This window comes from Dipodomys ordii, unplaced genomic scaffold (assembly GCF_000151885.1).
Source record: "Dipodomys ordii isolate 6190 unplaced genomic scaffold, Dord_2.0 Scaffold101, whole genome shotgun sequence".
NCBI classification, from domain to species: domain Eukaryota; kingdom Metazoa; phylum Chordata; class Mammalia; order Rodentia; family Heteromyidae; genus Dipodomys; species Dipodomys ordii.
The window spans coordinates 3,625,324-3,637,746 of record NW_012267317.1 but is presented as its reverse complement, the minus strand read 5'-3'; the positions used below and the strand labels follow the sequence as shown (position 1 = coordinate 3,637,746).

At 56.9% G+C, this 12,423-nt stretch overlaps 2 protein-coding genes across 2 annotated transcripts in view; one reads left to right on the top strand and one right to left on the bottom strand.

The window, feature by feature from the left end:
* The first annotated feature begins 1,112 nt into the window (after positions 1–1,112).
* Chpf2 (chondroitin polymerizing factor 2) lies at positions 1,113–6,346 on the top strand. The gene is made up of 4 exons (XM_013027242.1): positions 1,113–1,750; positions 2,178–2,742; positions 3,308–3,490; positions 4,885–6,346. Exons 1-4 carry the CDS (start codon positions 1,470–1,472, stop codon positions 6,190–6,192), a joined length of 2,337 nt encoding a protein of 778 aa, XP_012882696.1. The 5' UTR covers positions 1,113–1,469; the 3' UTR covers positions 6,193–6,346.
* Positions 6,347–6,430: 84 nt separating this feature from the next.
* Positions 6,431–12,423, bottom strand: part of Smarcd3 (SWI/SNF related, matrix associated, actin dependent regulator of chromatin, subfamily d, member 3) — an 8,936-nt gene continuing 2,943 nt past the window's right edge. Inside the window, exons 3-14 of the mRNA XM_013027216.1 lie at positions 12,244–12,358; positions 10,898–10,940; positions 10,074–10,196; positions 9,841–9,963; positions 9,504–9,599; positions 9,252–9,353; positions 8,931–9,092; positions 7,741–7,838; positions 7,466–7,601; positions 7,083–7,205; positions 6,860–6,961; positions 6,431–6,674 (exon numbers count right to left, since the gene is read on the bottom strand). Coding sequence (XP_012882670.1) covers positions 6,621–6,674; positions 6,860–6,961; positions 7,083–7,205; positions 7,466–7,601; positions 7,741–7,838; positions 8,931–9,092; positions 9,252–9,353; positions 9,504–9,599; positions 9,841–9,963; positions 10,074–10,196; positions 10,898–10,940; positions 12,244–12,358 — 1,277 coding nt within the window. The 3' untranslated portion in view covers positions 6,431–6,620. The remainder of the gene's footprint in view (positions 6,675–6,859; positions 6,962–7,082; positions 7,206–7,465; positions 7,602–7,740; positions 7,839–8,930; positions 9,093–9,251; positions 9,354–9,503; positions 9,600–9,840; positions 9,964–10,073; positions 10,197–10,897; positions 10,941–12,243; positions 12,359–12,423) is intronic.

Below are 12,423 nucleotides of genomic sequence, written 5' to 3'. Positions count from 1 at the left end.
GGTCCAGTCGGGTTCTCCCACCCTCACAGTCTGGAGAAATAGGCTCGTTACTAGGGGGCGGGGCGGGCCGTTACTAGGGGCGGGAGCTGGCAGTGAGCCGGGCGACCATAGAGAGCGGGGCGCGGCTGGAGCGAGCGGCCGGATGCGGTCACCATAGAGACGGCCGACTGACAGGTAGCGGAAGAGGAAGCCGTGGGCCGGGTCGTGAGGTGGCAGCGGCTGCGGCGGCGCCGGCTCCGCGGACACCGGGCTCCGTTCTTCGTTTCTCTCCCAGTCCTCCGGGCCCGGGCCAGAGCCTCCGTCCGGCCCGTGCCGTCCCCGGCCCCGCTGCCAAGGCCTCTCCTTCCGCGGGAGTGGGGCGTCCCTCGTCGTCCGCGGCCTCGCGCCCCGGCGCGCGTGAGAACGGGGTCCCTGCCCGACTCCCCGCGGCCCGGCCCGCCCAACAAACCAGCCGGACAGCCGCCCCTACTCTGCCGCTGCGGGACGTAGGCTCGGGGACGAACGGCCTTCGGGTCTTGGCCAGGGCTGAAGTTGGGCTGCGGGTCGCCGGGGGCCGAGCGGAGGCCCTGGCCCGCCGCGGTCCGGTGGGGAGGCAGCGGCCTTCCGCCGGCCTCGCACGCCCGGTCCTCCCCCGCCGCTCGGCCCCGTTGGCCTCTGGGGTGTCGCAGTGCGGTCGCGGGGGCGCGGTGAAGGCCGGGCAGCGGGTCGCTCGCGGGTGGACAGCGCGTGCCCCGTAGATTCCACGCCGCGCGCGCCGGCGGGAACGCGGGGAGGAAGCCCCCGCAAAATGGCTGCGTGAGCCACGCGCTCCCCTGAGCGGCTGGCGGTGCTGAGTCACCGTGTCTGCCCACCTCATCTGGGTGGGCAGGCTCGTTTGCAGCCCGCGCGGCTGCTGAGGCTTGCGTGGGTTTCTTGGACACACGCGAGTAGGGAGGAAGGAGGCCCCGGCCCCTTTTCCCTGTGGCTGCCTGGGCAGTAACTCCCTTCTGCAGCCTGAGTGGATCTGGATGCCTTCAGGCAATGGTTGGAGAGTGGTTTGATGGCTCGAGTGGGGTGTTTTTGTTTTGGGTGGCCTCTGATCAGTTGCTTCTGACTCTGACTTAAACCCTGCCTGCCTGCAGGTGTGTGTAGTCTTTTGGGGGTTATATTTGGCATTATTGAGTTGTGTTTCTTTTCCTTTCTGCGGGAAGACAAATTGTAATCCCAGTGGTGAGGGAAGACATTTGCGTATGTATTACTATTTGGGCTGAAGCGTGGACCCAGCACCTTAGCCATCTGCAGACTAGGCAGAGGGAGTGGTGACAATAACCGTTGCTCTTCCTGGAAATGCTGGGGCTGGATGCCAACGCAAGAGGATCTGTGGTTGATCTGGTTGTCCCAGGGTTCCCTGGTTAAAATGCCCACCCACTGCTGGCCTGGGGCTCACCAAACACATTGATTCTGGAAGCGGTGCCCCTTGGGGCACCCACATGACAGGACCTACCACCATGCGACTGAGCTCTCTGTTGGCTTTGCTGCGACCAGCACTGCCCCTCATCCTCGGGCTGTCTCTGGGGTGCAGCCTGAGCCTCCTGCGAGTTTCCTGGATCCAGGGTGAGGGAGAAGAGCCCTGTGTAGATGCTGTGGGGGAGCCAGGGGGCCCACAGAATCCAGACGCAAAAAGTCGGCTGGACCAAAGCGATGAAGACTTCAAACCCCGGATTGTCCCTTACTACAGGGATCCCAACAAGCCCTACAAGAAGGTGCTCAGGTGAGGGAGGCTTCCTTGGGTGCCAACATCTCAGCTTAGGGCTGCTGTAAGTCCTTGACTCTGCCCTTCTATTGATACTTAGTGTTAGGTCTCTTGGAGCAGTGTTTTTGGTATTATTTTCCATGTTAGTTTGTTACTAGTTGCTTCCCTTTCTCAAGTCTAAGAAAATCTTGCCCAATGGTGTTAATTTAGTGTGTTCACTGTTGTTGAATAGGGCAAGATTTGCACCCATTGAAACCAGGGGTAGACCCATCCACCTGCTCAACTCTGGTTTCACTGCAATTCACTCCAGTGGTTAGTTAGTATTGGAGGAAGGAAGTCTCATTCCCTCTGCTTAACCCAGCTATTTCATTCCTGACATAGGAGCTGGACAGGCTAGCACGCACTCCTTAAAGACGAATTGACTCCCCTCCCCCTGTCTCCACAGGACTCGCTACATCCAGACAGAGCTGGGCTCTCGTGAGCGGTTACTAGTGGCCGTCCTGACTTCCCGGGCCACGCTTGCCACGCTGGCTGTGGCTGTTAACCGCACCGTGGCCCACCACTTCCCTCGCCTGCTCTACTTCACGGGGCAGCGGGGGGCCCGAGCTCCTGTGGGGATGCAGGTGGTGTCCCATGGGGACGAGCGGCCTGCCTGGCTGATGTCAGAGACCCTGCGCCACCTTCATACACACTTTGGGGCTGACTACGACTGGTTTTTCATCATGCAAGATGATACCTATGTGCAGGCTCCCCGCTTGGCAGCCCTTGTGGGCCACCTCAGCATCAACCAAGACCTGTACTTGGGCCGGGCAGAGGAGTTCATTGGTGCAGGCGAGCAGGCTCGGTATTGCCACGGGGGATTTGGCTACCTGCTATCACGGAGTCTCCTGCTTCGCTTGCGGCCTCATCTGGATGGCTGCCGAGGAGACATCCTCAGTGCCCGTCCTGACGAGTGGCTTGGCCGCTGCCTCATTGACTCTCTGGGTGTTGGCTGTGTCTCACAACACCAGGTGATTGCCCTTTCACGTTAGTTCCCGTCCCTAGCAAGGAGCGAAGGTGTTCCCAGCTGGTTGCTAGAGGCCATCCTTTTGACCTTCTCAGACATTGATCTCCCCTTAGCATCCTCTTGCTTAGCTGGGGGCATCAAAAATGGGAGACAGAAAGGTTCCCCAACTCAGCAGCACTCCTTTCATCTCTCCCTCCCACAACCGTTCTTCCCAGCACAGCAGTTAGGGACAGTGTTCCCAGAGAAGAAAACCCAGACATCCTTTTGCCTGCTCTGAGCAACTCTGCCATACTAGAGAAGAGCGGAAGACCCCAGGGGCAGGGATTCCTCCATCTAGAGGCTTTCAGCCCTTTGAGAAACAGTGGACTCTGGGCGAGAGGATGTCTTAGTTTGTCTGCTTGCTTTCTTATAAGCAAAATGTGGACAGTGAAAGTAAGAATCAGGGTTAAAGGAGCTGCTGGCAAAAGCCCCTCCATCTATTCTAAATCAGCAGTGGGAGCAGGTGGTCCAGGTGGGTTGGGGCAGATGGCCTTTGTGTGCAGCGCTGATTGTTTTGATTGTCCCTCTAGGGGCAGCAGTATCGCTCCTTTGAACTGGCCAAGAATAGGGATCCTGAGAAGGAGGGGAGTGTGGCTTTCCTGAATGCCTTTGCTGTGCACCCTGTCTCCGAAGGCACCCTCATGTACCGGCTGCACAAGCGCTTCAGTGCTCTGGAGTTGGAGCGAGCTTACAGCGAAATAGAACAACTGCAGGTGAGCTGAGTCAGCCAGGGGCCCAAGGATCACTGCAGAGATCAGAGGAGCCTGAGGCGTCCACACTCACAGCAGGCAGCTGAGTGATTTGGGCTGGGGTAGAAAGAAGCTGCCTGTGCTCAAATTCAAAACAGCTATAGGAAGCTAGTGCCTCACAAGTGTAAATCCTAACTATTCAGGAGGCTGAGATCTGAGGATTGTGGTTTGAAGCCAGCCCAGGCAGGAAACGTCTGTGAGGCTTTTAACCACAAAAAGGCTAGAAGTGGAACTGTGGCTTAAGTAGTAGAGCCACCAGTATTGACTGAAAAGCTAAGGGAAAGCATTCAGGCTGAGTTCAACCCCCATTACTGGCACACACACAAGTACAGAGACAAAGGTTTTCGGGGTCCAGGACAATTTTTTTTTTTGGGTCCGGTCGTGGGGCCTAAACTCTGGGCCTGGACACTGTCCCTCAGCTCTTTTTTTTTTTTTTGGTCCAGTCGTGGGGCCTGAACTCTGGGCCTGGGTGCTGTCCCTCAGCTCTTCAGCTCAAGGATACCGCTCTACCACTTGAGCCACAGCACCACCTCCAGCTTTTTTCTTTTTGCTTATATGGTGCTGAGGAATCAAACCCAGGGCCTCAGGCATGCAAGGCAAGTGCTCTACCACTGAGCCACCTTCCCAGCCCTGTCCCTCAGTTCTTCAGGTCAAGGCTAGTGCTCTACCACTTGAGCCACACTGCCACTTCCGGCTTTTTTCTTTTTGCTTATGTGGTGCTGTGGAATCGAACCCAGGGCCTCAGGCATGCAAGGCAAGCGCTCTACCACTGAGCCACCTTCCCAGCCCCAAAACTACTAGCAGAGGATGGTTTCAATCCAACGACCTCTGGGTTATGGACCCAGCACGCTTCCTCTGCGCCACTCTGCTACACTATGAAAGGAGTTTCTGGATTCCTAGTGATTTACACTAATCCAGGACAATTGTTAAGTTAAATACTATAATGTGGGGATCAGTAACTAGCAGATGTTCAGATAGACCATTTTAGCTTCACACCAACAGTGTGGTTCTGAGGCGACAGAAACTCAGGTCTTCTAAGCTTCTAGAGCTGTTTAAGTACTTCTGATGGTAGAGGGAGAGGGGTAGCTGGTAAAGGGTCCAAGGTCACTGTTGGCTTATAGATGAGTGTGAATCCTTTGGTCATGGGAGGGAAAGATTGTCAATCTGTGATTCAGACTGCAAAGCCGCCCCCCTCCCCCAACAGTTTAGAAGGGGGCTGTCTTTCAGTTTAGAGGTAGGGAGTGTAATGTGCAGACACTGGCCAGGGTCTTGCTATTGGAGTCTTGGAGCCTGGTCAGGTGGAGGTGGGCGGGATCCCAGAGCTGGCACTGACCTTAGGTGCCTTCTCTCCAATGTAGGCTCAGATCCGGAACCTGACGATGCTGACCCCTGAGGGCGAGGCAGGGCTGAGTTGGCCTGTGGGGCTCCCAGCCCCTTTCACACCACACTCCCGTTTTGAAGTGCTGGGCTGGGACTACTTCACAGAGCAGCACACCTTCTCCTGTGCAGATGGGGCCCCAAAGTGCCCACTGCAGGGGGCCAGCAGGGCAGATGTGGGTGACGCGGTGGACACTGCTCTGGAACAGCTCAATCGGCGTTACCAGCCCCGCCTGCGCTTCCAGAAGCAGCGGCTGCTCAACGGCTATCGGCGCTTTGACCCAGCGCGGGGAATGGAGTACACCCTGGACTTGCTGTTGGAAGCTGTGACGCAGCGTGGGCACCGGCGGGCACTGGCCCGCAGGGTCAGCCTGCTGCGACCCTTGAGCCGGGTGGAAATCCTGCCTATGCCCTATGTCACTGAGGCCACCCGGGTGCAGCTGGTTCTGCCGCTCCTCGTGGCCGAAGCCACTGCGGCCCTGGCTTTCCTTGAGGCCTTTGCAGCCAGTGTCCTGGAGCCCCGAGAGCACGCCTTGCTCACTTTACTGCTGGTCTATGGGCCCCAGGAAGGTGGTCGTGGGGCCCCAGACCCCTTTCTTGGGGTGAAGGCTGCAGCGGCTGAATTAGAGCGAAGGTACCCTGGTGCGAGGTTAGCCTGGCTGGCCGTGCGAGCCGAGGCCCCTTCCCAGGTGCGGCTCATGGACGTGGTCTCCAAGAAGCACCCCGTGGACACGCTGTTCTTCCTCACCACCGTGTGGACGAGGCCCGGGCCTGAAGTCCTCAACCGCTGCCGCATGAATGCCATCTCCGGCTGGCAGGCCTTTTTTCCAGTTCATTTCCAGGAGTTCAACCCTGCCCTGTCACCACAGAGATCAGCCCCGGGACCTGCTGGGGCTGGCCCTGACCCCCCATCCCCCCCTGGTGCAGACCCTTCCCGGGGGGCTCCTGTTGGTGGCAGATTTGACCGTCAGGCGTCTGCCGAGGGCTGCTTCTACAACGCTGACTACCTGGCGGCCCGCGCCAGGCTGGCTGGGGAACTGGCAGGCCAGGAAGAGGAGGAAGCCCTGGAGGGGCTGGAGGTGATGGATGTTTTCCTCCGGTTCTCAGGGCTCCACCTCTTTCGAGCCGTAGAGCCAGGGCTGGTGCAGAAGTTCTCCATGCGGGACTGTAGCCCCCGACTGAGCGAGGATCTCTACCACCGCTGCCGCCTCAGCAACCTGGAGGGGCTGGGGGGCCGTGCACAGCTGGCCATGGCTCTCTTTGAGCAAGAGCAGGCCAACAGCACCTAGAACAACCTCTGCGTGTGGGCGCCCCCCCCGACCCCCCCCCTTTCCTCTGCCTTTGTCCCAGGAAGGACAAGGCAAGGTGATGGACAGATGAGGGCTTGCCACTGTATTTTTTTAAATAAGAAAATTATTAAAAAGTATCTTCTGCCAAACTGTTTTTAGATCTAGGGGAAATTGGGGTAAGGAGAGAGCCTGAGGGTGTGATGTGGGGAGTTTGTCCACAGGGACCCCACTGCCTTTACCCTCCCTGTCCTCCCTCTTTTCTTCCTTCCCTTCTCAGTGTGCAATGACCACAAGACTACTGTTAGATGAATGACCTTTAATCCAGTCCTCCCCACCCCACCAAGGTAGCAGAGGCGTGAGGCCCGCGCGATGGGCCGAGCACTGGGGAGCAGGGCGCGGCTGGCTGGTCCACAGTGGTATCCAGGCTCCTAGGTGTTGCGCACCACCAGCGACTGCTCCAGCTCCTGCCTGCGCTGCTGGATCTTTAGAGGAAGTGTGAACAGGAGCAGGGTCACATGCTCCTGGTGAGTGACCAGGGGAGCCCACCCCTGGCACCCCTGTCCTGAGAGTGGGAGCTACTGCAGGGCAAGGTGGGGGGTAGGCAAGGTCACCACAGGGAGCACCGAGAGGAAGAGGAAGCTTCACCACGGCCAGGGCCCTTCCCTACCTTGCAGTAAAAGTAGCGGCTGACTGCTTCCTGGGACCAGGGCTGGTGGTAGAACTCGGCCCGGCGCTCTTCTTCAGGGTTGCCAGCTACATCTGTCATCACCTGGGAGGGAGCATGGGCTCAGCTGAGTCCCCGGGGCCTCCCCTGCCCTGGTGACCGCCATTTAAGCTCTTTCCCCATGTGCTTGTCTTCCACTCCAGTGCTCCCAAGTCTCCCTCTTCACCTTGAGGTCCCGGCTCTGGGAGCGGAGCAGGTCTTGGACATAGCCCTTGGGGTCTCTGGAGAAGCTTAGCATGAAGTCCCTCTGGATCTTGAGCTGGTTTATGGACTCAATCGTCTCATGGATCTGCAGGTAGAAAGACGTGATTTCAATCTGGCTCTGTGACGTGGGCAAGGGTGGGGAGGGAAGGAGGAGGGCATGCTTCTGTGAGGGGCAGCCCCTCGGAGCCCCTGTCTGAAACAAGGGAGGGCTTGGGCCAAGTGAAAAGGAATGAGGTTGGCAGGGCCTGCATGTCCCCATGTCCTTGTAGCCCTGTGCTTGTGGTGTAAGTGGGCGCTATCTTCTACGGGCTAATGTCCCACTCCAGCTCTGGGCTTAGGCCCCACCTTACTGTCCAGAGCACTGATCTCCTGCTGGTTAGCTGTGGACAGGAGGAAGCTGCTCATCTGCCCTTTCAGTGGCTCCTCCACCTCCACATCGATGTCATAGCACGCCGTCTTCTTCTGATCTGACGGGTCCACACTGCCAGGGAAGTCCAGCCCTTGGTGTCCACGATGCCCCACAGAAGCCCGTGACCCCAGGCTAGAGTGGGTGCAACTGGGAGGGAAGGGTGTGTGGAGGGGTGATCCGTGGCCTGAGGAGCAGGCTGGGTCCACCTCACCTGATGACGTGGTTGATGACAATCGGGTCAGGGGGCAACAGCAGGGCTGTGAGGCGCTGGGGGATCTCAGAAAACTTCAGCCGGGGACAATCAAAAATCTGAAGTGGGACAGTTGAAGAGGGTGTGATCGTGCACGCTTGCGTGTGCACGTGTGTGTGTGTGTGTGTGTGTGTGTGTGAAGAGGTGGAAACTCTGCTTCTAGATCCTTCCATTCTGGAAAGGGCCACAGAAGGTGAAAGTCAGACTCCTTGGGTGGGCCAGGCCCAAGGTGATCAGCTGTATGGCTATCTGGGTGGTGTGTGTAGGGTCCGGGGTCTCTTTGCTTGGGTATTAGTCCTGCTGCCATCATATTCTGTGCAACCTTGAGCGAGTGAGACACTAACACCTCAAGCCTCGGTGTTCACAACCCCTGTGGGACTGAGTTATCAGGGGAATTGTGGGAATCAATACACATAAAGTGCCTGGAACAATACTGCTACTTGGTAAGTGTTTAATAAATATCAGCCACCATTTCTACTAATATTTATCTCTTGTATTTATTTACTTATATTTTTGGCTGGTCATGGGGCCTGAACTCTGGGCCTGGGCGCCGTCCCTCAGCTCTTCAGCTCAAGGCTAGTGCTCTACCACTTGAGCCACAGTGCCACTTCCAGGTTTTTCTGCTTATGTGGTGCTAAGGAATTGAACCCAGGGCCTCATGCATGCAAGGTAAGCACTGTACCACTGAGCCACCTCCCAGCCCTCTTGTATTTATTTTTAAAAGTATTGATAATAGTACTCTGTACTTTGGTAGAATTTTGTCAAGCCGCTGTGCAGCAGTTTGGTTTTTGTAGCTGCCCAGTAAGCTAGATGGCTCAGTTTTCATCTCTACAAAGATGAAATGAAATGCAGAATATCAGGGTAACTCACCTCAAGCCTAGACCCAGGACTGGAACCCTGGATCTTTACTTTAAGTGCTAGGGTATTACATTCCAGAAGGCTGTTGGCTTTCTGGTAGGGTTCCAGATCTTTCCAGCCTGGGGAGGCTAAATGGATCAGCAGTAGCCATGGTGGAGGCCTGATGGATTCTGGCCTCTCTGCTCCAGGGCAGTGGCTGAGAGGAGCTGTGATACTCCAGGATCTTAGCAGGGAGGCCCACATGCCTTCCCAACTGCTCTGCTGCCCAGATCCCTGGCTTCAGGAGACATTACCTGCTGGAAATACTTGTCACCGTTGATGTATTCCTTGTCGTGAGAGTCCTGCAGCCTGTTGGTCTTCACATACTGCCACAGGGCCTGGACAATGGCCGAGCGGCTCTGTGTGTGCAACCCCAGCAGCCGGGCCAGGCGGGGGTCCAGTTTGAACTGGGGAGGCTGGGGGGCAAAAGCGACCAGGATAATTGGAACCAAGGGGGAGAATGGTGAGAACTCAGCCAGGCGGAGTGCATGGGACTGAGGCCTTGACCCCTGGGCTTGTTAAAAGCATGCTCTGAACAGGAGGGGGTGTGGGGTGTGGCAAGGGCAGGCACAGACCTGGTAGTCCAGCATGAGGAGCAGGGTGCAGCGCACACTGAGGTCGCCCGGTCTCTTCACCTGGAACCCGTCCGTCTCCTGGGTGGTAGGGGTCCGATGCCACTGTCCAGGGGGAATTGCTGGTTCACCCACAGGCCCATCTGGATTAGCTTGACTCTGGGCTCTAGAGTAGTCCTAGAAACTCTAGGAGTTGCTTGGGAGCCTTGGGTTTGTGGGAGGGAGTGATTACAGGGCAGGAGCAACCTGTCTTACCTCAACGAGGTGGTTGTCCGGGCCATAAAGGTCCTTGTCCAGCTCAATAACCAGACTCTTGAAGAAGGATGAGAACTTCCGCTTCTGCTTGCTGGGCTGTGGGAAGAGGACAGGGACTGTGGGGGACGCACAGAGACTACCGGAGCAGAATGGGTTGAGCTGGCAGCAGGCAGATAGCACGCTGCGAGGTAGTCTTCCGCACCAGCCCCATTCCCAGCCCCCTGTGTCCCCCCAAGCAGGGCTGCTCCCCCAAGCCTAGGAGCAGACATCTAGTTCTCTTCTTGACTCAGCCCATACCCACCCCAGGACACCTGGAGAGACCTGGGCCAGGACGTACATCATCCAGGAGTTTCCCCTCCACCCGCAGCTCCCAGGAGGCAATGCTGCCATCAGAGTCTTCAGCATCAGGCTTTGCAGGGTTAAAAGTATTGGAGATATAAAGCCGCAGCTTCCGCTTTTGCTGTAGAAATAAAGGATGGAGTAGAGAACCAGAGCTGTGTGCCCCACCCAAGGGCCACCTCGTTCCTCCTGGGCCCTGGGCTCCCGCTTCCTTCCCCCACACTAAGGCACCTTCATGGGCCTCTTCAGGGCCTCCTGGATGTCCACCCGCTTCCGCATGATGGTTTGATCCAGTTTCCTCTCAAATGCTAGGAGGTCCATGTAAGCTTGGGACTCGGGGACCAGCTCCCGAATCTGGAGGAGGAGCGAGGCTCAGTCAATCTTACAATACAGAACGTGCACTTATTTGCTGATCCCAGGACACACAAGGCTGTGGATGGGAACTGTCTGGCTTCATGGTATGAAATGTTGCAGGTGCAGATAGTACTTCTCTCCAGAATTCCATTCTCCAGCCTCCTTGTGTGGGAAAAAAAAATGGCTTCTCCCTCCAGGCAGATCTATGTGTCTCATCACCAGGGTGCTAGGTGCTGTGCCAGCCCAGCAGGTGCAGTGACAGGGGCCTAACCTCATCTCTCCACCCTTGAGCCCCTGCAAAGTGCCAAGGGGCTCTGGGGTTCTGAGATGTTGGGGGATAGCACTGCTTGACACCCCCACCCCTTCTCAACTGTACTGTTTGTTTACAATGGCCAGGACCTCCTCCCTTCTGTTCCCTTCACCTGGCAGCCTCTGTCCTCCCTTTGTCCCATGCTTTTTGTCTTATTGCAGGGACTGCTGGCACTCAAGGGTTTCCCCCCACCACCACTCAGGCCCTGTTCTGTCCCCAGGCTAGCTCTCCCCACCCCCCCACCCCAATTTGGCCTGGGGAGCCTCACTTCTTAATGAGCTTTTTAAACAAAAAGTGAAAGTGGCTGTGGCAGAGCTGCTCCTGAGGGGGTGGGGGAGGGCGGGCAGCCGGGGAGGGGGGACGGCTAGGGGCTGCTGTGGAAGGCACTCACCCTTTGAGGGAGGATTTTGTCAGCCATCTTCCTCCTCTTGGCACTGTACATTTTTTAAAGAAAAAAACAGGTTACCATGGTGACAGATCTGGGAGTAACGAGGCCACCTGCTAAATTATCCCAACATCCCCGCCTGTCTGGCTGGGGTTCCCACAGCCCCCTTGTCTGCCTGCCTGAGGGGCTGTGATCTGACAGTGGCATGGGGCTGGTGCTCCGTTTTCTCTTGGGGAGGGGTGACTGGCCCCCCTCTCTGGCCTGGCCCCTCTTTCACACCACAGCATCCTCAGAACCAGAGAAATTCCCTCTTACAAGGAACTGGGGGTGGGGGAGGTGCTGGCAAAAAAAAAAGGGAGCTGCAGAAGTGTTGGAGAAAAACTGGAGTTCGGGGGTTCAGGTTCTGGGGACCTGCCTCTTTTCTGACAAGTAGGAGGGACTCATCGCGGAGGATCTGAACAGAGAGAGGTGGGGGGTCGCTTCCCCCAGCTCTGGGTAGGAAGTGATGGCATGAGGCTGGTGCAAAGGGACTTGCACCCCTGCCACCCTGGGCTTGAGGGGCAGGGGGACCATCTGCCAACAGGGCAAGGGACAGACCACACCCACAGGGTGAGCGTGGGGGCATGGGTCTTTGTGGGTGTGGCTCGGGGCTGGGGCCAAGCTGGTTACCCCTAGGTACCTTTAGCACTTGGGATTCAGTTACTTCTTGCTTTCTACTTCTTTAAGTACCCCGAACACCCTTGGTTGGTTGACTGAAAGGCAACCTGGAGGACAACTCTGCACTGCCCTCGTGTGGTGTCCCCCGTCCCCTCCCCGCCCAGAAATCCATTCTGTGAGGAGGGAAGCCACTCTCCTTCAAGAACCCCATTCTAAGGTTGGGCAAGCACCCATCATTGAAAGACTGATTTGTTTTAAACAAACGATCTGTGCAAAACTCCCCACTTACACACAGTAAACCAGGGAATTATTTGCTATACGAAAAGACAGCTCATGTTGCAGAAGAATTTATCACCGGATTCCCATAAATGGTGAAATTTTCTTGATGTGCAGGAGATATTTAATAATGAGGTAAAATTGATTTTGCACCTTGTATAGGAATCCATCTGTTGTGCAAAAGGAAACATGTGTGTTTGACTAAACACGGGTGCCCAGAGGGCCACTCATCTTGCTAGAGCCAGCAGGACTTGGGGAGGGGTGTGTGTATGTGTGTGTGTGTGTGTGTGTGGTGTGCAAGAAAGGGGCTGGCCCTGGCAGCCTGGGGGCAGGCCTGGTTGAGAGGACTGTGGTGCTCTTCCACCTCTCAAGTGCCTCGGAATCCCTTGAGTACAACCAGGCAGAGCCCACCCACCCACAGAACAAGTCCCACAGGGCAGAGATTTCCCACCGAGGGGCTCCGGAGACCCACACTTGTGGACACACAGCTAAATCGCCGTACCCCTCTATTGCCACTCTCCCCACCCCCCAAGACTGGAGAAGCATCACCCAGAACTTAGGGTACCAGGTGTGGAGGGCACCAGGTAAGACGGGGGGGG